General features: G+C 41.0%; 1 protein-coding gene across 5 annotated transcripts in view; it reads left to right on the top strand.

Moving 5' to 3' along the window:
• The window catches only part of CTNNA3 (catenin alpha 3), a 435,224-nt gene that overhangs the window by 296,062 nt on the left and 115,216 nt on the right, over nucleotides 1-23,946 (top strand). For 4 of the 5 annotated variants that reach the window (XM_071438368.1, XM_071438369.1, XM_071438370.1 and 1 more), the window contains one exon: nucleotides 4,235-4,391. In XM_071438368.1, coding sequence (XP_071294469.1) covers nucleotides 4,235-4,391 — 157 coding nt within the window. Of the gene's footprint in view, nucleotides 1-4,234; nucleotides 4,392-15,383; nucleotides 15,544-23,946 lie in introns of all 5 variants that reach the window. The other variant, XR_011681008.1, reaches the window with a different exon arrangement.

Genomic DNA, 23,946 nt, shown 5'->3' with positions numbered 1-23,946 from the left:
TAAACAGAAATGGGCTTTTATATTTGCATTGCCTGTGGAAAGTTATGTATCTTGGGTATTGCTATTGAAATAGAGAAACTGGAGGTGATACCTTGTATGCAGCTGTACAGGGTAGGCACTGAGTATTTGGGTGTGCTGTGCATCCTAACAAAAACTATAATTTGGACAAAAATACATGTGCTGACTGCTTGAAACCTCCTTTCCACCGTTTTCAAATGTTTAGAGTTAGAATTGGAAAAATTATGGTAGTGGTTTTGGTTCGCCAATTCGAGATTTCCCAGCCAATGCAGCAAATAATGTGGTGGGCTGGGTGCTGGCTGAATGCCAGTGCGCTCCCTAGAATGTACTTACTCATTTCCTGCTGTGAGGTAGGACCAGGAGGAAGGCAAAGCAGGCTCAAAACTTTAAAAGGGTATAAAGAAAACTTTATTAACAGTAACTAAAATGAAGCATTATAAGAATCAAAAAACTTTCAGAACATTTCTCCTCCCCCTACAACCTTTTCTTTCCCACTAACAATGTACAGAAACAATTCAGTCAGTTTATCACCTCTAGAATAACCTTTCTTCAGTTCACTTAGGGAGAAGAGTGTCCCTTGCCATGCCATGGAGACTTCTCCACAAGAAAGAGTTCTGTTGTAGTGTTTAATTTTCACAAATAGCAGCTGCCTGGAAAATCTGCAGTCGTGAAGTCCCTCCCATCTTTCTGCAGCCTTCTCACACTTGTGTTTATGGGCAAAGTCAACTTACAGGGTACTATTTTAAGGATGAGCTGTTTAAAAGTTCTCTTTATCTATCTTTGAAATAATCTCTGGGAACAGAGGTCTTTTTCTTTCCCTGGGGGCACAGGGTTTTCATCACTCTTCTCTCTCTTTCTGTTTAAACTTGTCATGGGATCACAGCTACTTCAACATCTGTTTACTTTAGCATAGATGCCTTTGCTCGTATTTTCAATTTGAATGCTTCATCCTGCATACTTTTCAATGAGTTACAGAGAAAAAGAGTCTGATGTGTCAATTATATTCTTCTTCATAGCTTGACAAGAGGATTTCAGCTTAAACTTAAGGCATCTCCCCATTCTCCTGCCATATGGGACTTGATTCTTTCTTTACTGACCTTGGTGTCTTCATGTTATTCCTCTATGTGTCCTCACTCTGTCCTTTTCTCTCACTCGAGGGAGGATTGAAGGTCTACAAGCCTTATTTGGACCCTGAAAGAATTAAGATCTCACCTGGGACTTGCAGATGATGATCCCTGCAGGGACTTGATCCCTGCCCTGCCGGAGCACTCCTGGTGATGGCTCTTCAGGAGGTGCTGGGGCTGTGTCAGAATCTCAGGGGCCGGGGCTAGAATGGGGCAGCCACTCTGGGCATGGCTGTTTGCCAGCCCCTGCTGTGTTCAGCTCCAGCCAGGGGCTGCTTTCTGCCCATGCTGCAGAGCTGCCTTGGTTTCTTTGGTGGCTGTGCTGTGAGGAGGGCTGGGATCTCAGCAGCCAGGTGTTGAGTTTGTGAGGGTCCCCAGGATGAGGTGAGAGATGAGGAATCTGACTCCATGTTCTCAGAAGGCTGATTTATTATTTTATCATATCATATATCATAATCATATCAATCATGCTATACTAAAACTATACTAAAGAGAAGGATACAGACAGAAGGCTAGAAAAGAATGAATAATAAAAACTTGTGACTGACTCCTCAGAGTCTGACACAGCTGATGGTGATTGGTCATTAAGTAAAAACAATTCACATGTTGAATAAAACAATCTCCAGACCTCGTTCCAAAGCAGCAAAACACAGAGAAGCTGAGGTTTCTCAGCTTCCCAGGAGAAAATCCTGGGCAAGGGGATTTTTCCAGAAAATATGACAGTGACAGCCAGGGTTGGTCTCAGTGGCCGGTGAGACCTGGACTCTCCCCACCCCCTGCCCTGCAGCGGCTGGAGCCCTGCCCGGCCCTACCTCGGCCGGGGCCCCAGGGCCTCCCCTGCCCGGCCCTACCTCGGCCGGGGCCCCAGGGCCTCCCCTGCCCGGCCCTACCTCGGCCGGGGCCCCAGGGCCTCCCCTGCCCGGCCCTACCTCGGCCGGGGCCCCAGGGCCTCCCCTGCCCGGCCCTACCTCGGCCGGGGCCCCAGGGCCTCCCCTGCCCGGCCCTACCTCGGCCGGGGCCCCAGGGCCTCCCCTGCCCGGCCACTGGGCCAGGAGGGGAAGGGAAGTGTTGAACTTCAGGGAGTCCCTTTGAGTGACCTGCGCTTTTGGGGCCTGGAGCACGCTGGCTAAAACGGAGCTAACAAACAGGGCAAGGATAGGTCTTTGTTGGGAGATCCAAAGGGTGTTTATTCTAAGAGGGTACAGGGACAAAGACAAAAACAAGCTCGAGGTAAAATAAGGGGAAGAAGGGGTGGATCTGAGGGACAAGGGCCAGTGGAAACAGGGGAAAGTGGTGCAGGGGAGGAGCAGTAAACCAGGGGAACCAATAAGGCAACAGGGGTGGAGAGATGTGGCAAATGAGAGCCAAAGGGGAGAACATTGGAGGGAGAATGCTAATATGGAAAAGGGGGCTGAACAGGGGTGACATCAACTGGGGGAGCTAATAAGACTTAAAACATTAATGTTTGCAGAGGCTTATGGGAGGGAGGCTTTTCTCACCCTAGCCCCAGAGGGGTGTTTCTCCTTGCCTGTTTCTTCAAGCTTGAAGTGCTGTAGTCTCTGTGGCAGGCCTCCCAGCCTCAGCAGGGAAGAACTTCTCTCTCCAGACACCAGGATAGAGAGCTTTTCCTGGAGTTTGTTCATTTTTAACATGTGTGTTCACAGGGGCGTGTTCAGCTTTCTAGTGGTTTAAACACATGTCAGTCTTCAAAACCAGTCGCTGATTGGTGTTTTTAGATGCGGAGGAAGCTCTTAGCAGCTCCTCTCAGAAAAATAATTTCCGTCGGTGGCATCTTCCCTCCTCACCAAATGTCAATTAATGCAAAAGCAGCACAATTATTGATTACAACTTGCATCCCTACTTTTATAAACGTGTCCCTCAGCACATAGGCGCTGCTTGTTTGATTCCAGCCTTGATGCCTTCTGCTCCTGGTAGTATCAGAGCTTCTGCTCTTTTCCTGTACTGTAACAAATGTTTCTTACCGAGTCAGGAACCCAACAGACCAAAATGGGGCAGGCAGAATTCTCATTGTTACTGCACCAGCATATTCTAGTCTATTAAGTATCTTGCAAAACGTTTTTATGACTCTTTCTAGGGCCAGTGTGCAATTTGAACAGTTTCTTCCTTTTTCAGAAAGCAAAAGATAACTTGTAATATATTTCATTTGGGATGTTGGGGTTTTTTTCTTCTTTTCCTGTTGCTCTTCCTGTGCTTTTTAATTCGCTGCCATGCTCAGCAACAAGGGTATGTTGTTTTTGTTCTCCCCATGTTTTGCATCGTGTTTGGTTGTCTTAAAATACTGCTTGATAAATAAGCAGTATTCAGAAGGAAAAAAAAGGGAAATGCAAGGTTAATGCTGAGCTTCTACCCGGCATATGTGTTAGTTTAATTTAAAAATGTTTATGTATATAACATCAATAAACGTCCATATTAGGAAAAAGCCTCTCTAGCTAATTGACTGAAGAAGTATCTGTAGAAATAATCACTTTGGGATCCAGTGTTTGCACCTTCAGTTAGTCTTTTCTGAAAGAGATGAAATCTACTCTCTTCATGTGGGTATAATTTCTGGTTTTAGTCTGAACTGACTGAGCACAACCAGACTGCTGCTTTTATCTAGCTGTAATATGTGTTGTGTTCCGTACCTCTGCTCCTAAAAGACACAGCTGTTGTTCTGGAAAAACCTCCCGCTTTTGTGTGACAGAGGCTGGTATTCTCTCTCTCAGTGGAGATAGTCCATAGCAAGCTCTTGATGTTAAACTCAGAACTGAAATGATGTTGCTGTTCTGAAAAGTGTGTGAGTGAAAACCTCCGTGTATTTGATATCCTGCAAAGTGGAAGAGTGTGATTTTCCAACAAAACCCAGAATGTTGGGATTTTTCTGTCCTCTTCCATCAGTTTCTTAATTTATGAAGCTGAAATGGAAGTTGGCCTAAGCAACATCTGACTGATACTTCTGCTTGAGAAGAGAACCAAAAGCTGAGCAAACTTTTTTTTTGGAGAACAGGAATGCTGATTTGCTATGTTAAGTAAAACATAAGATTTGATTTCTGAAGAAATAATTATTTCATTGGTTTTGTCTGTTTTTGGTACAGGTTATTAATGCTGCTTTAGCTCTTGCTGCCAGACCAAAAAGTCAAGTTGTGAAAAACAACATGGAGATGTATAGGAGTACGTGGGAGAATCACATCCGTGTTCTTACTGAGGCTGTGGATGATATAACAAGTATTGATGATTTCCTTGCTGTGTCAGGTATGATAATTTTCAGAATCCAATTGTTCTTTTATATGCTTTGAAAATTTTTCATCATTTTTCAATAGGAAACCAGTGAAAGATGAGATTGTATAGTGATTTGTGAAACCATTGCTGTTTCAAATGCCCCCTCCCAGTGGATGTTCTTGCTGTGCATGGTGTAGAGCTGGGCAGAAGTCCCTGGGGCTGACAGGGGGGTGTGATAGGGGTGCCTTTCTCCATCCCCACACCTTCATTTACCTGTGCAGCTCCAAATCCTCTCTGCAGCTGTGAGAAGTCTCGAGGGAAGGAAGTGCATATACCTTAAACAAGAGGTTCTTGTGATACCCTGTGTTCCAGTTCCTGTGCAATGCACAGTAGAATTTCTGGAATTTTCAGTGTCACAGATATTTGTCACACAAAATATACTTTAACAGATCTCTTCAATGAAAAGGCCTTGGGTAGTAAACTGTATTTACTGAAGCAGAGTGTCTTCATCATTTAAAGAGAAGAGTGAAAAAAGTTGTTTCGCTTTTTGCAGTTTAAAGACCCCAGTTCTGAAGTAAGGTTCTGCCCTCACTGTCTCACTTTCCTTAGTGAGGAAAACAAAAGCATTTCATTTGCTTAGTGCCTGTTTTTTTCTGTTGATCCTGCTAAAATACACCTTCATATGCATAGTTTAGAAATCCTTGTATTGTGAAGCACATGTAAATTTGTGCAATTCTACTTTTCTGTTTCTCTTAAAGTAGCAAAACACGGAAAGGAAGGAAAAGTTTGTCTCATGTGCCTTAAATGTGGTTTAATTTCTGTGTGTCCATGATCAGTGGGCCCTGTGCTTGCCTATTTCTCTTTGGGCATGTCCTTTGGCCTTAGTTCCATTAGTTAGGACTATTTGGTTTATGCAGCAGTAGGAAACATGAGTAGTTCTGCAGGTGTCAGGAGTTTAAAACCCTTGTATGTGAAGTCACAGCTGAGTTCACATTGCCAAGTTCTGCTTTGCTCATTAAATGTGAGGGTAGACCCTGCCTGAAAGGGGCGGATTTTGGGTATTCATTGCTCTAAAGCTTGCTTGGTGTCATCACTGTGGGGCCTGGAAGCTGCTGAGTGGAGTCCCAGTGAGTGAGTGGTGTTGGTGTTTTTCTTACCATCAGGGTGTGGATATTCCAGTGCAACCAGCATGGGCAGACATGGCTGCTCAGGCCCTTTGTGGTCTGCTGATGTGGGATACAGACTTTTCCTCAGGGTGGGGAAATTCTCCTTGCTGTACAAGGTCAGCTGGTGTACCTGACATGGACTTTGGTCTGAGTGTAGAAGAATTTACTGCAAATAGTGTGGCTTAGTTATTCTCCTTTGTGTATCTCAGCATCTTCATACAGACTAGCAGAACCTGAGAATTATTTTCTCCCTGTGTAAGTTAGCCTTTGATGGAAGTGCTTTATGAACCTGCCTCTTGCTTATAGTGCAAATCTTGCCTGTTCCTGAGATTTCCTGAAATTTATGCAGGTATTGCTAAAGCTGTTAATAAAGAGATTAAACAAGTCAATTTCTAATGAGTAAAATACATGAATCTCTTTAAAACTCAGGAGATTTCATAGTAGGTTAAAAATCTTCTGTCAGATTTATTGAGCTAAATGATTATCTATACAGCTGTGATTCATTAAAATAGCACATTTCAGTTTGGTTTTTTTTTTCCAAAATTTCTTGGACTTGAAGAATAAAATTAAGCATTCCAGTAATAATTGTGTAGAAGAAAAATCTGTCATTGGGCAGCTGCTCATTTCAGAGAAGACTCCTGGCTTTTTAGTGTATTTACATTCTTTGGTTGTACACATTTAAATGATTGACTATTTCACAGTAAGTAAAAGCAGAAACTAATTCAGGTAGCACTGATGTGTAGGCCTATATGCCATGAGGTCCAAGAAAGGTAAACATTGCTGTATTTCCTTTAAATTGTTTGCAGAACATCTTCTGTAAGCTTTGGCACATGTTAATTTAATTTGTTTCAACTTCAAGTGTCATGCTTGTTCTTAAGGGCTCTGTTGAGTAGATGTTTCTCTATGGCAATGTCACCTCTTTGCTTTGGGAAGGTTTTATTTTACTGGTTCATGTACAAAGAAGTAATTATTAGGAGTAACTGTAAGGAGCAGTGCAAACCACACTTGGTTTACTCCTCAGGGTATTAGCACCATTTCTGTGTTCTGAGGGATTAAAACATTCACACACTGCTCTGTCTAAACAGAAAGGTCAGAAGTGGAATAGGAGATGGTATCTGCCCTTTTTTTGGAAATTACTCAGTAATTAGGGAAGGTGACGTGCATTGAGGATTTTGCATTGTGTTAGAGACAAGAGAATTCCAGATCTGGTATTTAACAGCCCTGGTTTTTCTACAGGAGTTAGTCTTGCACATCTCATGCCAACGTGGGCATTCTGGGCAAGAAATGCCTTTTTAAATAGCAGATGTCTTTCGGAACAGGTTCTGTGCTGGGCTGGCATGTCAGCTCCTCACTCACGAGAGTTGGAGCTGCTGAGTTTGCAGGTGGGGGGGAAAGGATGAATCCTGGAGTCAGAATTGCATGCAGAGTTACAGGACACTTTTTAGGAAATACAGTAAACACACCTTCCCTGGTGGTTCTGGTGATTCAGAACTCTGCATCATACAAGAGAATTGCCTACTTTAAAGTTCATTTTAAATTTCTTCTCAGACTGATTGAGAGGTCAGTTATTTCTGACAATCCTGCCTGTCCCACTGGCACTCAGGGAAGGAGAATTGTGTGCATTTGTAAGGTTGGTTGTTTTTTCTTTGTTGCCTTTTTTTGTTGTTTTTTTTTTGGTTGGTTTTTTGTTTTGTTGTTGTTTGTTTTTAATGTTTGTAGAAATGACATCTAATAATAAACAAAATGCTGCTCTTCTTTTCCTGTGTACTGGTCTTTGCTTTTCAGATTCATGCATCTTCTTGAAATTGGATTTTTTTTCAATTGTGTTTTATTGCTGCCAGTTATATGGTACTATAGTCAAAGGAAAACAGCACTGCAGAACAAAAAAGATTAAATCAGGTTTTTACAAGTGAAAAAGAGGTCTTTTTGCAAAGAGTTGTAGTGGAGGTCTGTTCCTTATAAAGGAAAGCAAGAGTTAATGACTTGTGCAAAAAAAAAAAAGTCATTGTAATTATGAAACATTATAAATTATGATACTGTTGTTCATAGATTTGTTACACCTTGTAGGAACAGAGAATCAGTCTCAGCCTACCGGTTTTGGATAGTTAATTTATGCAGGGAAGAATGTGGGTGTTAATCTTTACAACCCACTGACATTAAGTTAAAAAATTACTGTCATCCATTTATCATGATGATGTGAAGTTATAGATTCATAAATTAAAATGTGCTGTTGCATTTGATGCATGAATTTCTAGGAAACCGGTTTTGTTCTGCTTGTAATTGCATTCATGGTGGTAAATCTGAAGTTTTATCCTCAACCCTCTGCTCTTGTAAGCTGACTCTTAGTGTCTTCTCTCTCATACAATTAGCCTGAAACAGACTTTGAGGCTCATTTTCTAATGTTGATTCTTCTGTGTTATTTTAATACTCTTTAATTCAAAACTACCTTAGTAAAACTAGTGGGTGTAGGTAGAAAATCTGAAATGTCAGTATTTCCTTCCTTTGTGTGTATGTTTTCTGCTCCTGATGATGGTGTGTAATTGCAATGACAGGCTAATTGCAATTATTAAGTATTTCAATTTTGTCATGTGTTAGAAAAATGGTAAGAAAAGGCTTGGATCTTTTATTCCCAGAATTAACTTTTTCAAGGACCATATAGGTAAGATCTGAAGTGTGTTTATATATACAAAATTCTCAGGACCTGTGAATTTTTTTTTCCTTTCTGTTGTCTTCTTGAAGAGCTTGCTTGACAGACCCCTGCACTGCTTCTGTGTCATTCTCTTAAAGTCCTTGCCCAAACTAAGATTATTTCATCAGCTGGGCCTTCTCTTCAGCCTTCCTAATGCTGTCTGGAATTCTGCTCGCTGTGATATTTATAATATCACAATGCTTAAATGCCTTTAATAGTAGCTGCTCTTTTGCCAAAATAAAGTCCCATGTTATCATAAAAACATTTCCTTGTTCGTCTCTTTTCTCATTCCTCTTCACGTATGAGTAAATCTGTCTTTAGGTACAGTCCACAAATGACCCAGAGCCTTTTCAGTTGTGTAAAATGAAGTCTGTGCTCTCTGCCCTTTTATATACCTTCTTAAAATACAATTTGTCAAAGTGCATTTTGTCTCTTGTAATTGCATCAGCTCTTTTAATTGAATTAATTTTTTCTACGGTAAATCCATTCCAAATAATGGGCAATAAGTCATTAGACAGTGAGAGGCTTTTGTCTGATGTCCAGCTTGTTGCTTCCCTGCCAGATGTTCTGTTTGCTGCTCTTTACCTGACAAAGGCTGTGACTGACATGTCTGCCTCAGGTGAGGGTTTGTGCAGTTCCCCCATGCAGTTTGCAATGCTAAACTGATATTGGCAAGTGTGCACCCAGGCAAATCAATCTGCAGTAGAATCTGGAGTCTGCCCCTGTTAGTCCTGAGAGCAGAACAGTATTTTATAATGTATCCACAGGTGCCCCACAAATTCAGCTCCTTACAGGAACTGGCCTGAGGGCTCTTAAATAGGTAAAGACTTCAGAGAGTGCTGGGGACATTCTGTGATGGGATAAAGGATCATTCAAGATAACCTGAGTAGGCAAAAGAGGGTAACATTTATGCTGAAGAATTGGGACCAATCAGTGACTCCTGACAAGAAGGACAAGAGCCATAGTTCACTTTCCTATGGTACTCTTGTTCTGGGGCGATGGGCAGGCTTTCAGAGCAGATCCTGGGAAATCTTGCACATTTCTCCCACCAAATGGAGTAGAGAAGATTACATTCCAAATGTGAAGTGTGCAGGGAATTCTTGAAAAGTCTGAAATCATGCAAGCTAGATATTTTTTTCCAATCTTGTAGTCTTTCCCTTGGAATCTAAAAGTTAATTTTTCCAAGCATGGTGGGAAACAGTATGATGCCATCATGTTAGAACAAAAGTTGCCTTTTAATGTAAACCTGTGCCATCAGAAACTTTTAATTCAAGGAAAGCAGGAAAGACTGGGTGTTACAGTAAAGCTGTTGGAGAAAATCCTTTTTGTGGGTGCAAATAGTCTTATGGCCATCCACAACAGCTAAGAGACCATATTTTTGACTGCTTTTTGTTTGATTTCAGTGAAGATTTCTCAGTTAAACACCAGCAAAAATAATCAGGAAAAAGAACCTACTCTGTATTTTATCCACAGGCCTGTTTTTGAAGATGTAATTTACCGATCACAGAGAGGGAGCAAATACCCAGCTTCACTTCCTTCCCCAACATTTGCAGCTCCACATCTGGAGCCCCAGCTGCTGCTGCTGCAGTTTCTACTGCTGGGAGAGGTCTGCAGTAGTTGATTAGGAAAGAGTGGGTCAGGGGGACTTTGTGACCCTGTGGGATAGCATGTACCAAATAGCAGAATAAAGAAGCAGAATTAAAGAATAACAAGGATTAGAAGAGAGGTCTGAAGATTCTCTACTAAAGCATCTTGTGCAGAGCAGGGCAAACTTCCAATTTCCTGCAGAAATTCAGTTTGAGACTTCTTCGGTTATATGTGGTCCATATCTTGGTTTGAATTTGGTCTTAGCTATTATTGTACAACAAATCTTAAGCAATGCAACACAACTAGTATTAATCTGCAATAAAATGTAAAAAATGTCTGCTTGACAAATCCCTTCTCCTGCCTGAATCACTGAGAGAAGAATGAAATTCATCTGAATCACACCAATTAAGAGTAGATTCATGTAAGTGTATTTCCATAAGATTTTTTTTTTGGAGGATGGAGAATGGGGACTAGAGAAGGAAGTACTGGCCCGGTGCTTCATTATTTCTGTGTAGTACTAAACCAGTTGAGCGCTTTTAGAAAAGATCCTGACAGAAACCTCTTGGGTTTTTTGTACTAATTCTTGGCTGGATTGCACAGAAGTCAGTTTCTGTTCAGTAATGTTCTTCAGCTTGTTCCAGGCTTTAAGGGTTACTTTTGGTTTTTGTTGCATTCTTTGGAAGAGCTACACGAGATGGACTTTCGTGTCTCAACTGTTTTCCTGTGTATATTGTTGTTGTTCTTTGTAGGCTTTATGTTAATGTCTGGTTGTGATTGATGGCATGAAACAGCTGAGTGGAGCTCGTGCAGTTCTTCACTCGTGTTCTCCTGGGCTTGGGTACCATTGATTGCACTGAGCACTTGTGAGTCTTACCACACTTTATCCTTTCATATCATTGTCTCTGCACTAGTATCAAGCCAGTGTTTGTTACAAATCATAACTTTTTAAAGTAGTTGTTAAACAGGTGATTTATTGTTTTTTTTACCAAGTCTGATGAGCATTTCTTGCTCCATCTCCAGCTGAATACATTTCCTAAGCTTAGTCTCCCTTGTTGTTCTTTGGTACTCAATGGACAGAGAAGCTCGTTTTGGGAGAGTGTGACTGCTTGTTCTGGATGATGCAGTCATTCTGTCATAAATACTGAAAACACTTGCTGAGATTAGACTGATAGGAAATGTTATTAATTCTCCCCTTGGGCTTCCTGTCTGATGTATTTCCTGTTGGTAGCTAGGTTTTGTCAAATATGTAGCAGATCTGTAGCATTATCCAATTTCGTGCAATAGAGGCAGACCTTTCCTCTATTTCTTCGAAATTACTTTGCATCAGTCATTTTAAAAAAACTCCCCATGTCTGTTTAGTTCCTCTGCCTTTTCACATCCCTAAATGCAATTATGTGGAAGTACTCTTCCAGGTTTTATAATGTTCCTGAATATCACACAGCCTTCCTTATCTCTGCCCTCTGGTAGTCACTCTGCTGTTGAGCCATTCTTCATTATTCAGTGTCACATTCTGTGTAAAGGTATTCTTTAGAAATAACTTTCTTGATGCTGCCTGTCGTGTTAATGGCATCATACTCATTTATCCATGATTCTGTCATAGTCTACCCAGTGCTGTTTTTTTTTTTTTTCCCAGAACCTCAGGTTATCTGAAAGAATAATTTATAGTTGCCATAGGAGGCAGGCAGGCAGGATGGAAACAGGCCAAGATATGAAGGGGGTGTTAATATCTTTTTGTTCCAGTTGAAGGGAGGAAAAAGCTCTGGGGTTTTAGTATAAAACCCCCTTTTTCTTGTTAGCAACAAAACCAGCAAACTTCAAGCTAAAAATAGCTTAATTTTACTTAGTTTGTGACGGTTTGAGAGAGGAGGGTGCAGAGCAGCAGAGGTGGTTAGCATATCCTCCTTTGTTCATTGTGTCTGCTGACCAGTGGTTCTGCTTCTTTTAGGAGCTGTGATGGCTCCCACTGATGGTCACACATCAGCAAACTGTGTCCAAACTGAAGTGGTAGTTACTCTGGAAAAACCTGTCCATCCCTAAAAACTCTTCTCATACTCCATTGGAAGTTTAAGATATGATTAGAAATTTATTTAAAGCCGACTGCTGAAGTTCAGGTTAAAAGTTCTGAAAGGTTGTATCCAGTGTTGAAGCATTTGGAAGTTTAGAAACCATTTTACAAGTGATTTCTCCTCGTTTTATTCCTTAATTTGCTCGGTTCTTTAGTAGTGTGCATTTCCATTGAAAATGTCTCATTTCCTTCCTCTCCCACCCCAAAATCTTCTCATTTCTTTACTTTGAAGTTTATATTCTAAAACTTCTAGTGTCCTTCCTTCCTCCTTTTCTCATTAAAACCAGCAGAAAAAGCCTTCTGCAGGATGCCAGTACGTGTGGGTGAGGCTGTAAAACTTTAATGCTTTGTCTGCTAATTTAGGGTAGCCACTTGCAAACAGTGTATGACATCTCTGCCTGTTTTCTTCTTTTGATGCACTTTATTGTGTTGTGGTTTTATTCAGTGATTCAGGAATGCATGTTAGTGCTCATCATGCTGAACAGCTACACTGAGCCTGCATTATGGAAGGTGGTGGGCTGAGGTTACTGCAGTTTGCACTTCTGCAGGCACAGCTTTATGTGCTTTACTGGTCACTTGTTTTTTGTCAAAATACACAGTTCTGCTCAAGTCAAATACAAAGTGTTGGGTGTAATCAGGGCTAATCAGATTAGATAATGTAATAATGCAGTAATTTTCATCTTTGTGGCTACTGAAATGCTCTTAGTCTGGACTTTGAGATTGAGACATCTAAGGGGCTCCCTAGTAGGGCTTGTTGGTAGAGCCAAGATCACCCTTTTAACATTGTGACAGTGCTACATCTTTTATTATGTTAAAAAACCACCACTTGATGAGCAGCACTTCCGTGTATGGAAAGGCCAGGTCTCAGCATGGAACTATTAATAGCATTAAGTTTTGGATTTTGACCAGGCTCTGTTTCACATCACTTTGGACAGTTGTAGTCACTAAGATGGCAATCTGGACAGTTGAAGTCACTCAAACTGCAAAATACACTGTAAATACTTGGGCAAGGAGTAAGGGAATCATTCAGATTTCTGTCTTGCTTATCTCTCTTGATATAATTTGTTTTCCATCGATGGTTTAAAGTTCTGGTTTAGTTCATTACCACTTTTCCAGTCCATGTAGCATGTTTACAGATGAATACATCACAAAAATTGCCAGTTACAGATTTGCCCTTATCATAGCTATGGAGATCATGAGGAGAAAACCCAAAGCAACAAGATGCTATTCACAGACTTAAGATGAAATTCCGTGTTGTCATGCTGGCCTTCTGGTGCCTGCACTAGCAAAATACCATGCTTTGCTTTTTGTAGGAGAATAAACATAAGAATCTGAGTAGAGATGTATGCACTTAATTACAGTTCCAATAGGAAACTGTGGGTTTCAATAACTTCTCTATCAGGTTTGTTCAGCCTGACTGTAATGTGCTTCAGGATAAATATGAATTTGCTAAACTTAAAATGGTCGAGCTCCCTCTTCACTGTTCTCACCTTGCTTGTAAGAAAATGGCCTTGGATTTTTTCTCTTTTTTATCAATACTAAGAGCTAGATCTGTGTGTCACTGAGCATGCAGTTTGTTTTTGCTGGTGCAGCTCTTAGCCCTTAATGACCCACCTGGACATTCTGCCAAAACCATCATAATGCTTAGCCTTTGCTGGGAATATCCTCTACTTTTCCCTGCCCTTTCTTTTAAACTCCTTTTCTTCCATAACATTATAATAGCTGTCATTTCAACAATGTAGGGATGTATCTTGTGGAGGAGTAGGAGGTTTAGTTGTGCTGCTTACTAAAATGGATATTTTTAAATGGAAGTAAGGACAAAGAACTATTTGCAGCATCTTAGATCTGTCTTTACTATCAGGTATTCTTTGGGAAATCACTGCACTATTTGCCTTTAATTACTGTTGAGCTAGCATGCTTCTAGAGTTTTCTTAATTTACTTCAGAAATTTCTAGGCTCAACTGTAGTAACTAATTTATAGGTCAGTATCTTGTATAGGTTTAGGGGTTTTTTCACTACACATTTGAGTTCATTGACATTGAACTGGTTTGCTTAAATCACTGATCACTTGGTGCTGTGATACCATCTTCAGTTCTTTGTTGTCAGCTTTGACTGCCTGGAATGAGAAAAGACAAGAAAAATTCCCTCCTTCATTACTTCAGTACTCTCCTTTTATATTGCTTTTGAAAGCACTGAATTACACTATTTCAGAGCCAATCCCTGTGGAAATGCTGGCTTACAGAGTTGGGAAGACTGTCTGCTTGTTTCTGCCCCTTCTTTTGTCTTTTGTAAGAAGTAACACCAGTAAATCTGTCATTTATCCTGTGCCATCTCAGAGCTCTCTGGAATAGCAGTTGAAAGCTGTTTAGAAATCCAGTGTACAGTTACCAGCTGCAGTGCTTATCTCACTCTGCACTGGTGCCTCCAGTTTGTGATGCACAGCTTCCTACTCTAGGGGGCTGCTTGGACTCTTAATTATGCAGTGTTCCTGTCTCTCTGTTCTCTTTTATACAGTGGTTACTACCAGTTTGCCAGCAGAAATACTATGTACAGCTTTCTGATTGCCCTGGTTCCTCCCAACCACCTCACAAGTTACCACCACAGTCATCCATTTTCCTTACTCTGTATTAAGATAAATAGAATTTGAAATGCTGCATGTCTCAATGGATAGTTGGAGTAATTTTGAGGTTTTTTCAGAGGAATGTCTTCTTCTTGGAGATTTGTTGATGTCATGGTAACCTTTTCTTTTTTTAAATTGAAAATCTTGCATTGTTTCCTGCCTCCCTTCAGTATCCATATTCCATATCCTTGCCTCAGAAGTAGCTTACAGTCCTGATACACTGATTTAAATGCAGATTGCTCTTGCAGCACTCCTGGCCTAGACTCAAGGGTAAACATTACAGTGTGTTACACTTCTTTGGCAGAGGGTGTGTTCTTAGGGACTGCTTGGTTAGGTATGTCATGTCCTGCCACTGAATCTGACCATGTGTCACAGGCTCATTTTGGGAACCATTCTGGCAAGCCTTGTCCCATGAAAACCTGCAATTCAAATTTAGTATTTACTAAATCAAGGTTTTCTGCACTTGTTAGTGAGGTTATGGGAATATTTTAGTGGTGAACTTTTGGAGAGCTGTAGAGAGGTAAGAGTGAATGGGATGCATGAAGTCACTGAGCAAGTAGGCAGGACTGAGGAGCTGGGTCATGCAGTTCAACACTGGACTTGGAATTTTGATGACTTGATGTTTTGATTCAGAAGCTGAAATTTCATATTGAATTCCTGTTCTTATTGAATTTCAGTAATTTGTAGCTGAGACTTTGTTAGCTGCGAGATTTATTTCTCATCACGAGCTTTGCAAATTACTGGTATCTTCCTCAAAAGTTTTGAAGGCTGATGCATTTGGAATTCACTTTGTATGGGATTTGGATAAGTTGGGATTTGGCAGCCTTTGAAGCATGGTCTAAGATGCATGGGTTTGATGCAGATTTGGATTAATTTTTGTGTGTTTATTTCCCAACAGGCTGCTTGCTAATGGCTTTCCAGCTGCAGCTGTGGCAGTAGCTTTTCATGGTTTTGTGCAGCTTTGCAGGAATTGATTTGCTTGCTTTTGGTAATGAGGCCTACTGGAAACATACACAAGTGTTCCCAAGAACTGGTATGAAAAAAAGCACAACCAAATGGTAAGGGAAGATTTTGGTCAATGATGTTAAGAGTTCAAAGTGACAGTGCAGCTGTGGTGCAGAATGTGGGACTCTGTTTCAAGAATAAGACACAAAATCCTTATCTGGGAGAGCAGGTTCCAGTTGTGCTGTAGTTCTGAAACTGGAGTGTGCTTTATTACTGGAAGCAGCATGTCCAATCTGTCTGTTCTTTCAAAACAAAACATGAGAAAACAGATTTGCACATGTGCACAAGGTGAGCAAAAGCTAAGTCCCCTCTTGTGAGCCTGTTATCAAGCAGTAGTATACAAATCAGGTTTTCTTGATAACCCAAAGGCAGCCTAGCTTTGGAACCTCCAGCAGCTGGACAGGACATGTGCTTGTTTGCTGCAAAGCTGGGACCTGGGGGAGAAAAGAACAAATGTGAAATCAGAGAGAGTATGTGGGGTGCACCAAGTGTGACTTAGGTCCTGACTTCTGTTGCCCATAAGTTTAGCAGATAGCTCAGGTTTGGTCTCAGAAATTTGGTGGATGGCAGTGTAACAAAACTTCAAACACACCTCCCAGACTTAGGTCCTCTGAAACCCAAACAAGTTGGAAACAAACCAGCAGCACCTGTCCTCCACCAAGAGCAAAAATGATACCAGCTTAGACTTCAGTGGGAAAGCTGATCTAATGAAGAGGCAGCTTTTCTCTGCAAGTGAGAGGTGACTTTTCAACAGCCAACAACCAAATGTGCAGAGGAGAATCCACCAGGAAAACTGAAAAGTTTGTCACAGTTTAGAAGTTACCATTTTTGTAAGGGAGACTTGGGAGTTTTCAGTTGTCTCTTGTCAGTGAAATGTTTTTTCTCTGTTACCACTTGTTCCTCTGTGTCCTGGTGGTATCAAAAAATATTTATAGGTGTTGATCACCTGCTTACTATAGCAGGTACAAAGCTGTAACAAGAGAATATTACCATAAAGTCAGAATTTTGACCTGAGCAATTACCTAGGAGTGGCAGATGGCTGGGATCTTTTAACACTATTTTATAGACCAATGAAATAGCCAACATTTAACAGAATAGTCTGCTTTGTTGCACACACTGTGAAACAGGTAACACAAAGCTCTCCAGTTTTACACCCCGATCTTGCAGAAGGAAATAGATGATTTATTATCATGTCTGTTAATTCTCCCCTCTCCCCACCTGAGGAAATGAAATCTTTTGAAGGTAACAAATTGTCCAAACCTTCCAGCTGATGCAAAGACAGACATTGAATATTCTCTAGTAATTGCAAATTTCTTCTTAGGCTGTTTAGTCCAAACTGGGAAGATTGCCAGCTCTTCATTCTGTAGCATGTGCTGTGAAATGATGAACTAGGTTATCAGCTATGCATTGATTTGTAAAATAGGTGCTATGAACTATTTCCCTGTAATCTGGCTAGTTATTTCCCTGCTCCAAAGACGACCTCTTTCCAGTGAGGTAAGTCTCAGTGTAATTCCTTCAGATAATCCTTTACTCAGAGGTCATTGCTTTTGCCATTTTAGACCTAAAGATTTTTGATTTATCAAGGCCTTTCTGAGTTTTTAAGAGATATTTTCATGAAGTTAGGCAATATTTTAGCTAGATTTGGATTCTGAATGCAGAATTTAGAAAGCAAAATAAATTTTCCATTTCCCAGTCACAGAAGGGCAGAAAACAAATTTATTTATGCCCTGTTTAGGGCCAGCTCATATTTCACCTAGGGCAATAAAAGTGCAGATTTCTGTTCTCCTCTTTTGGCAGAGCAAATGATATGAAAAATTGAATCTAAACTTTCATAGCACTGAGAATACAACTTTTTTTTGTTGGTTGGTTGGTTGGTTTTGGTTTTTTTGTAGCTTCTATCGGCTTTAGTTAATTGGGTTTTTAAGTAACTGCATTGAAACTGGGCAGGCAGGTGAGGCACAAAAGACAAAGCCAGGGCTTGTGGAGCATTTTTGTGGGACACAGTCCTCTGCTTATATGCTGAGGGAGAATGCTCTCCTGTAGTTCAGAATTCTCCTGCAGACAGTTCCAGCAGGCTGGTGCAAAACTAATGGCAATGAAGAAACAAAGGATCAAATTGCCAGAAAAAGTCTCTCCCGTTCTTAGTTCATCTCCTGCAAAAAGAAGCCTCCCAGAGTTTTTACCTGAGGCTTATAAAAGGGACAGAAAAAGAAACTGTCTCCTGTATTTTTTGAGAGGGAATGTTTTGAGGAGGATAATGAATGCTCTGGCTGTGCAGTGTGATGGAAATGAAGGGAACAGGCCCAGACTGAGTATAAAGAAAATGGTTATCCTGTGTATTTTTTGAGCTGGCTGGCACATACTAAGGGAAAATGTGACAGAATTTTGTAAGGCAAATAATTCTCCATTATCCAGTAGCTAAAATGAAGAGTGAAAAGTAATTATTACGTCTAAGATAACAAGCTCAAAAGCAAAGTCTAAGTAAAGGCTGCCAGTCAGTGGCGAGTGTTCTGAACAATTGTATGTCAGAGTCTGTAAAAGGCCTTGCTGATGTGGAAGAGGCGTGTTCCAGTCATCTGGGGAGTCTGGTGTGCCCCTGCTCTCTTTGGCTGGCAGTTCTCACTGTTCTTCCCTCTCTATCACAGAATCCTAAAACCATTGTGGTTGGAAGGGATATGCAGGTCTAGTCCTTCCTGCTGCTCACAGCTTCGTCTGTATTGTATTCAGACCAAGAACAACCTCTCTGAGTTCTTTATTCTGGTGAATCCCATTATCCTTGCAGTGATTCCTCATCTCTCCCACTGTTACTGCTCACTTGCCAGCCTCTCACTGAAGTGAAAAGTCAGAGACAATTAACCTGTTTAAGCAGAATTAGGGTTATGTGGCAATGTTTTTCTAGTATTCTGCATTCACTAAAATTTAAATACCTAAAAAGCATTGTCAGAGGAGAAGGATGTATGCTGATTACCTCAGAGCTTCTTGAATCTGTCTGGAAGCACTTTAAATAAAATACTTACTCCTAATACAGTATTGGCTACTTTTTGGAGCAATTAAGCAAAGCTGAGTGTATAAAGCAGGTTAGTTGAAATAGGCCTTGCTGTGGAAGAGGAGATGGGGACTATTTGTCAGTCCCCACATTTGTGAGCAGATTTAGGAGATTGTAGAATTGTTGAGTGGTCCGGGCTGGAAGGGACCTTGAAACCCATCTAGTTCCAGACCCCTGCCTTGGGCAGGGAAAGCATCAGCTAGACCATCAGCTACAGGTTGCACATGTAGCATGAGAATTCTGATGTAAATAACTGCACACTGGAGTATCAATCTCTCTGCTGTAGTTGAGATACAAAAAGGTTTCCTAGTCTAGTTTTCCTAGAAGAAGGTTTGCTGCCTCATGTTGGCCCAGTGGCTTTCTGCTCATTGTTACCAGGGTTAATGTGGTCAAATTAAGGTTGAAGGGTTTATTCCATTGTACTTCAAGAAGCTGAAGTTGATGCATTTGTTAAGAAGGTAAATGACTCTCTTGGAAGAAATTCACTGGTTTTGGTTATAGCTACTTTGGTGAAGAGAATGCTCTTCTAGGAGAGAGTAGTTATTAAGATCATGATTACCTGGGTTATCAACATTACAATTGCCTAGGTTCGTAGCTGAGACATGGCTAGTCTGAGTAAAATTTACTATGTTCATTCTGGAATTTAGTAGCAGTTGAAAAGGAGCAGGAGGGCTTATTGCAAACACAGCTTGTGGTTAGAGTGATTTCTAAGGATTAAACAAGAATGCTCTATTTTATTTACTCTCCATTGTCTCCTCTTTTCCTGTCCATTTCCAATTCCTTGTTTTTCCCTTCTGCTCCTACAGAGCCAGCAGCATGTTACAGAGTATTAATACATTAAAAATTCTATGTTGCCTGTGTACATTGTTGAGGGGAAGTATGAACCATCTCCTGTAAGTTTAGAATAAAAACTGAGCTAAGATTCTTAGGTGACTGTAGCCAGAGAAGAGAAATGGGCACCACTGAGGCACAGGTCCTTGCAGACCTTCTCATGTGTACGTGGAGGATGAGATGGATTGTCCTAAAATCAGTAATGTTATGTTTGCCCAATTATCCCATCATAAAAAAACCAAACAATATTAGAGGTAGCAGCAATTGAATTGAATAGTTTAGAAAATATATAAAATCAGATACACTTGAAATATTGACAATATAATTTGATTAAAAATAAGGGATAATTTGGTTCCAATAATAGCGCATAAGCAAAAGATAACCGTGGGGTAGGGAGTGCAGGGCTCTTGGACCCTTGCCACCTCACGTACGAGCTTGCCAAGTGAAGATTCCCCCCTTTTATGCCACGTGTCAATGTCATCTCCTCCCATTTTTGATTCATCGCACTTCTACCTCCGCCCTCATCACCACCTTTACTGCGCATGCGCCACCACTCGTTTTGGTGGTCTCACAAGTCTTTGGGGGTTGTCACTGATGAAGGATCTACTCTTCCTCTTTGTCCTTTAATTCACCTTTGGGTTACACATGTGCACCAAGCCAGTACAATGTAAGCCAAACTAACATATTACTACATTTTAGCATCAAAGCAATAAATCTCTTATAGCTGGTGTTGTCCTGGGACCCAACCAGATTTTCCCTTCTTTTTGTTAATTTTTAGTAACTGTTATCTCTTGCTTTTCCTCCTGTCCTTGAACATCTGCAGGGAAGGGAGAGGGGTGGAGCCCCTCCTCTCCCTTTCTTTTTGGCATTTCAACTTTTAACTGTTTTATTGTCTCCAAATATTAATTACTGTATCAATATTGATTACTGTTTCAATTTTGTCAGCACCAATCATACCTATTTACCACAGTAATTTCTTCAGCTGACACAAGGAGGGTGTGTTTGAGAGGACTGGGCCAAGTGAAGGGGCTGGGGCCAAGCTCCATGAGCTCGTGTCATCCCTGCAGGATTCTGGGGGGAGGTGCCCAGGGGACAGCTGAAGTCTGGACATGGAGAAGTGACCCCTGCCCAGTTGGATATGTTGACATTTTCACTTTTTCTGGCTTCCCTTTATCTCTGTCCTATCCCAGTGTTCTCATGCTTCTGGTCTGCTTCTTGTCTGCCTGTGCTCTGTCCAGATCCTTACCTGGATCCAGGTTGGCCTGTGTGCTTCTGCAGGGAACTTCTCTGTTTGCAGAGCTCTCTGAGCTTGCCTAGTGTAAAGCTTTAGGAGAGGAGAGGCACTGAAACATGTTGGGAGTCTAAGCTGGTGCTTCCTTCATTTCCCCAAGGTCCTGGATGCTGAATGGGGAAGCTGACAATGCAGAAACCTGTCTGGAGGCTGAATTTTGTGCCCATGAAATGGAGAGCAAGGAATGAAGCAGATGCAGTTAGCATCTCAAGTCAAATCTTATTGTAGTCATGTGAAAAGAAATGAGAGAAAGACATCAAACTCTGGAAAGGATTAATATTACTGTAAGATTCTCACTCATGCAGGGAGAGAAATTTTCTGTAATCTGAAACCTTTATCAGCTAGTTAAACTGATAATTTTTGGCTGCCAACTCTGTAATTAGTAGATACTTATTTAAGACATTTTTGTACTTCTGTTTTGGTGATGTGGCACAGAATTTTGGGTGGGTTTGGTTTTACTGTGTAGGTTGGGTTGTTTTGTTGATGGGGTTTTTCTGTGAGGTTTTTTGTGCTTTTTTTTTTAGAATTCATGAGATTAGATACTGACATTTTAGATTCATTCATGCACGTATGAATGAAAACGAACCTTAAGGAGAAGCTGCCAACTCAATCAGTGCTTTGTTCGCCCCCAGGTAAAATTTGGAAGAAATACACACTTCAGTTAGTATTTTCTGGGAACAGAAATGAAGCTGGTGTTTCAGACTGCAGGTTGAAGTTTCTAAAAACCTGAAGTATTGTGTCTCTTTTCCCTGAAAAATAATCTGGAGGGACTTACTTACACAGATAATGATAGATCCTGAAGAACATTGCCTAGGGGGGTACCTTTGTGCTATTCTCTCTTTTCTCTCCTCAGTCATCTTCCATCCTTTTTCTTCTGTTGTCTTCTGGCTTTGGGCTTGCAGCCTCCAGCTCACTGTTAGAGACAGACACCATATTTCTGTCTTATGTCCCATGGTGTACTGGATACTCTAAGATTTTAGCTTTTTTCCAAGTTAGCCTACTGTTTCCTGGAGCACTCTGGCAAATTTTGTAGACCTATTCCTTCAGGAAAATCTGTCCCATTTAAAATCTGTCCCTGAGTTAACATGAGGCATGCATGTTAACTCAGGAGCCTTCTCATGTATGTGCTTGATCTTTCTTGGCATCACAATTCCCCTTGCAGAGGGAGGTTATGTTTAAATAGTGCTGAAAAAGTCTGCTACAAAGGGAATAATAAATTCATTTTCTCTAGCACCTACAAACAACAGCATTTGTGCGACCACTTGTCTGCATCAGTTGCTTTTTGGTCTTCACAGGTTATTTGTTCAAATGTTTCCCCATGCTCATAATGGAGAAACTATTCTTTTCCCTTCTATCAAGTCCCAAGTTTCCTTTGCTTTCCCTGTTGGTGCATCTGTCCAGCTTGTCAGGGTGGGTCTGGGTGTCAGTCTGTCGTGCTCTGGAGTGTGCCTGGTCCGTGTCACCTCCAGAGCTGCTCAGGGTGTGCTCTGTGTCTGGCCTGAAATGCTCCCCCCTCCTGGTGCCCCTTCCTGAGGAGCAGCTGTCCAGCTTTGTCCTGCTCCTCAGTGAGCTGCAGGGCTGTTCACCTGCCAGCTACTGCCCCCCTCATTTCCCTGGGGGGAGGCTGGGGACACTGGCACGAGTGTCCTTCAAGTCAGGGACAACCAGAGCGCTGCCCCATGCACAGAGCCAGTCCTTCATCACTGGAAGCTGTCAGTGTGTCCATGCTTGATTGGCCCCAGTAGCAGATCAGTACTGCTTGTCCCTAATAATCTTCTTGTTCTTCTGGTGCCTGGAAATGTTTTCTTGAGGTCTTGTGCCATAATTTTTACAGGCACTGAGGTGTAGCTTTAGCCCATAGCTTTCTGGATGCTCTTGTCTTTTAAGCCAGAGAAAAAACATTTCAAGCCTTCTTATGGTAGGGCTCTGTGTGTCTAAAACAGGAGCATTTTGGAAGTGTGAATGCAGTTGGCTAAATCCCAGAGAATTGGGAACCCTGCCTGTCAAAACCACCCTTGGTCTGAGACAGAATGACAGAGTTGTCAGATGGAGCATCAACAAAAAATATTAGAAAGTATCATTTAGTTTCTTAGATTTGGCAGATGAAGAATGTTTAGCTAATACAATTAGAGAAGAAAGGATATGTGTTTTCCTTGTTCTAAGTAATAATTTTTCTGTACTTTTCTATTAATTTAAAAATTCTTCTCTTGAAATTGCCAGGAACTTTGGACATTAAATGATTACCAGTGATTTTATTTCTGAGTAGTGACTAAGACAGTGTCTTGCTTGTAGAATATAGGTATTTTATTAAGAGAGCTGCAAGTGCCAAGAAAATCTATTTCATAAGGTTGCTGATGGAAATTTAGCCTTGAGCATTGTCTGAACTTCAGTATGTAGCAAAAAGGTGGGAATTAGATTAACTTGGGCTTCTTTTTTTGTTTGTTTGTTTTGGGTTTTTTGGTTTTTTTTCTGTCTGAATGCAGGAAAGGTGGTAACAGGGCGTTGTAGGCTGGGACTTGGCACTTTCCATTTAATGACTTTAAGTTCTCTTAACTTTGGCACTAAAACTTGCTAAATCTAATATGGATGTTCTTGCCATTTATTTGATGTCAGATATCTTTCTGGAGTTCATCAAAGCATTATGAGTCTGTGGGAGTGTGTCTTTTGCTGTACTGGATAGTGACTTTATTGGAAAACTTGGAATCCTTTTCTGATGAGCACTCTAAGGTACCATGCCTGGGGAATAGGAGTTATCTGAAAGGAAGCTGACTTTTTGTACAAAGTTTCTGTGCTTCCCATTTTATCATGTCAACAGATGGGAAAAGATAGAAATCATTTTTTTGGCTAGACTATCTCTGCAAAGTTTTCTAATTTTATGGTTTAGGTCTTGCAGAAAAGGAATGTTGTATTTTCTGTCTTGTCTTCAGGAGACCAAATTGAGTTTTATAATGCTTCTTTATGTACTAAATTTTTAAAATTTCTAGGACTTATTTTTCTTTTCTTTTTTCATAGTGTCTCCATTTAGCTCACAATTTAATTTTTTTAACTGAGCAGAGAAACTTTAACTCAAGTGCTTCAACTGAGGCCTTATCAGTGCCAAGTGGAGTGGAAGGGCATCACCTGTCTTTTTCTTGGATGACATGCAGAGGAAGAGCTATTGATTTTGTCCCAGAGACAGTCTGAGTCATGGCTTTGTCAGACAGCTTTATTAGCCATTGGTTAGCTCAGCTGAGATATGATTTTGGGCCATTTTTGACTAACACCAAAATCCCAGTGGGAAATCAGAAG

Source organism: Agelaius tricolor, unplaced genomic scaffold (genome assembly GCF_023055355.1).
Source record: "Agelaius tricolor isolate 1412-34295 unplaced genomic scaffold, bAgeTri1.0.p SCAF_13, whole genome shotgun sequence".
NCBI classification, from domain to species: domain Eukaryota; kingdom Metazoa; phylum Chordata; class Aves; order Passeriformes; family Icteridae; genus Agelaius; species Agelaius tricolor.
The sequence above is the reverse complement of the archived record's forward strand: the minus strand, read 5'-3'. Positions and strand labels throughout refer to the sequence as shown.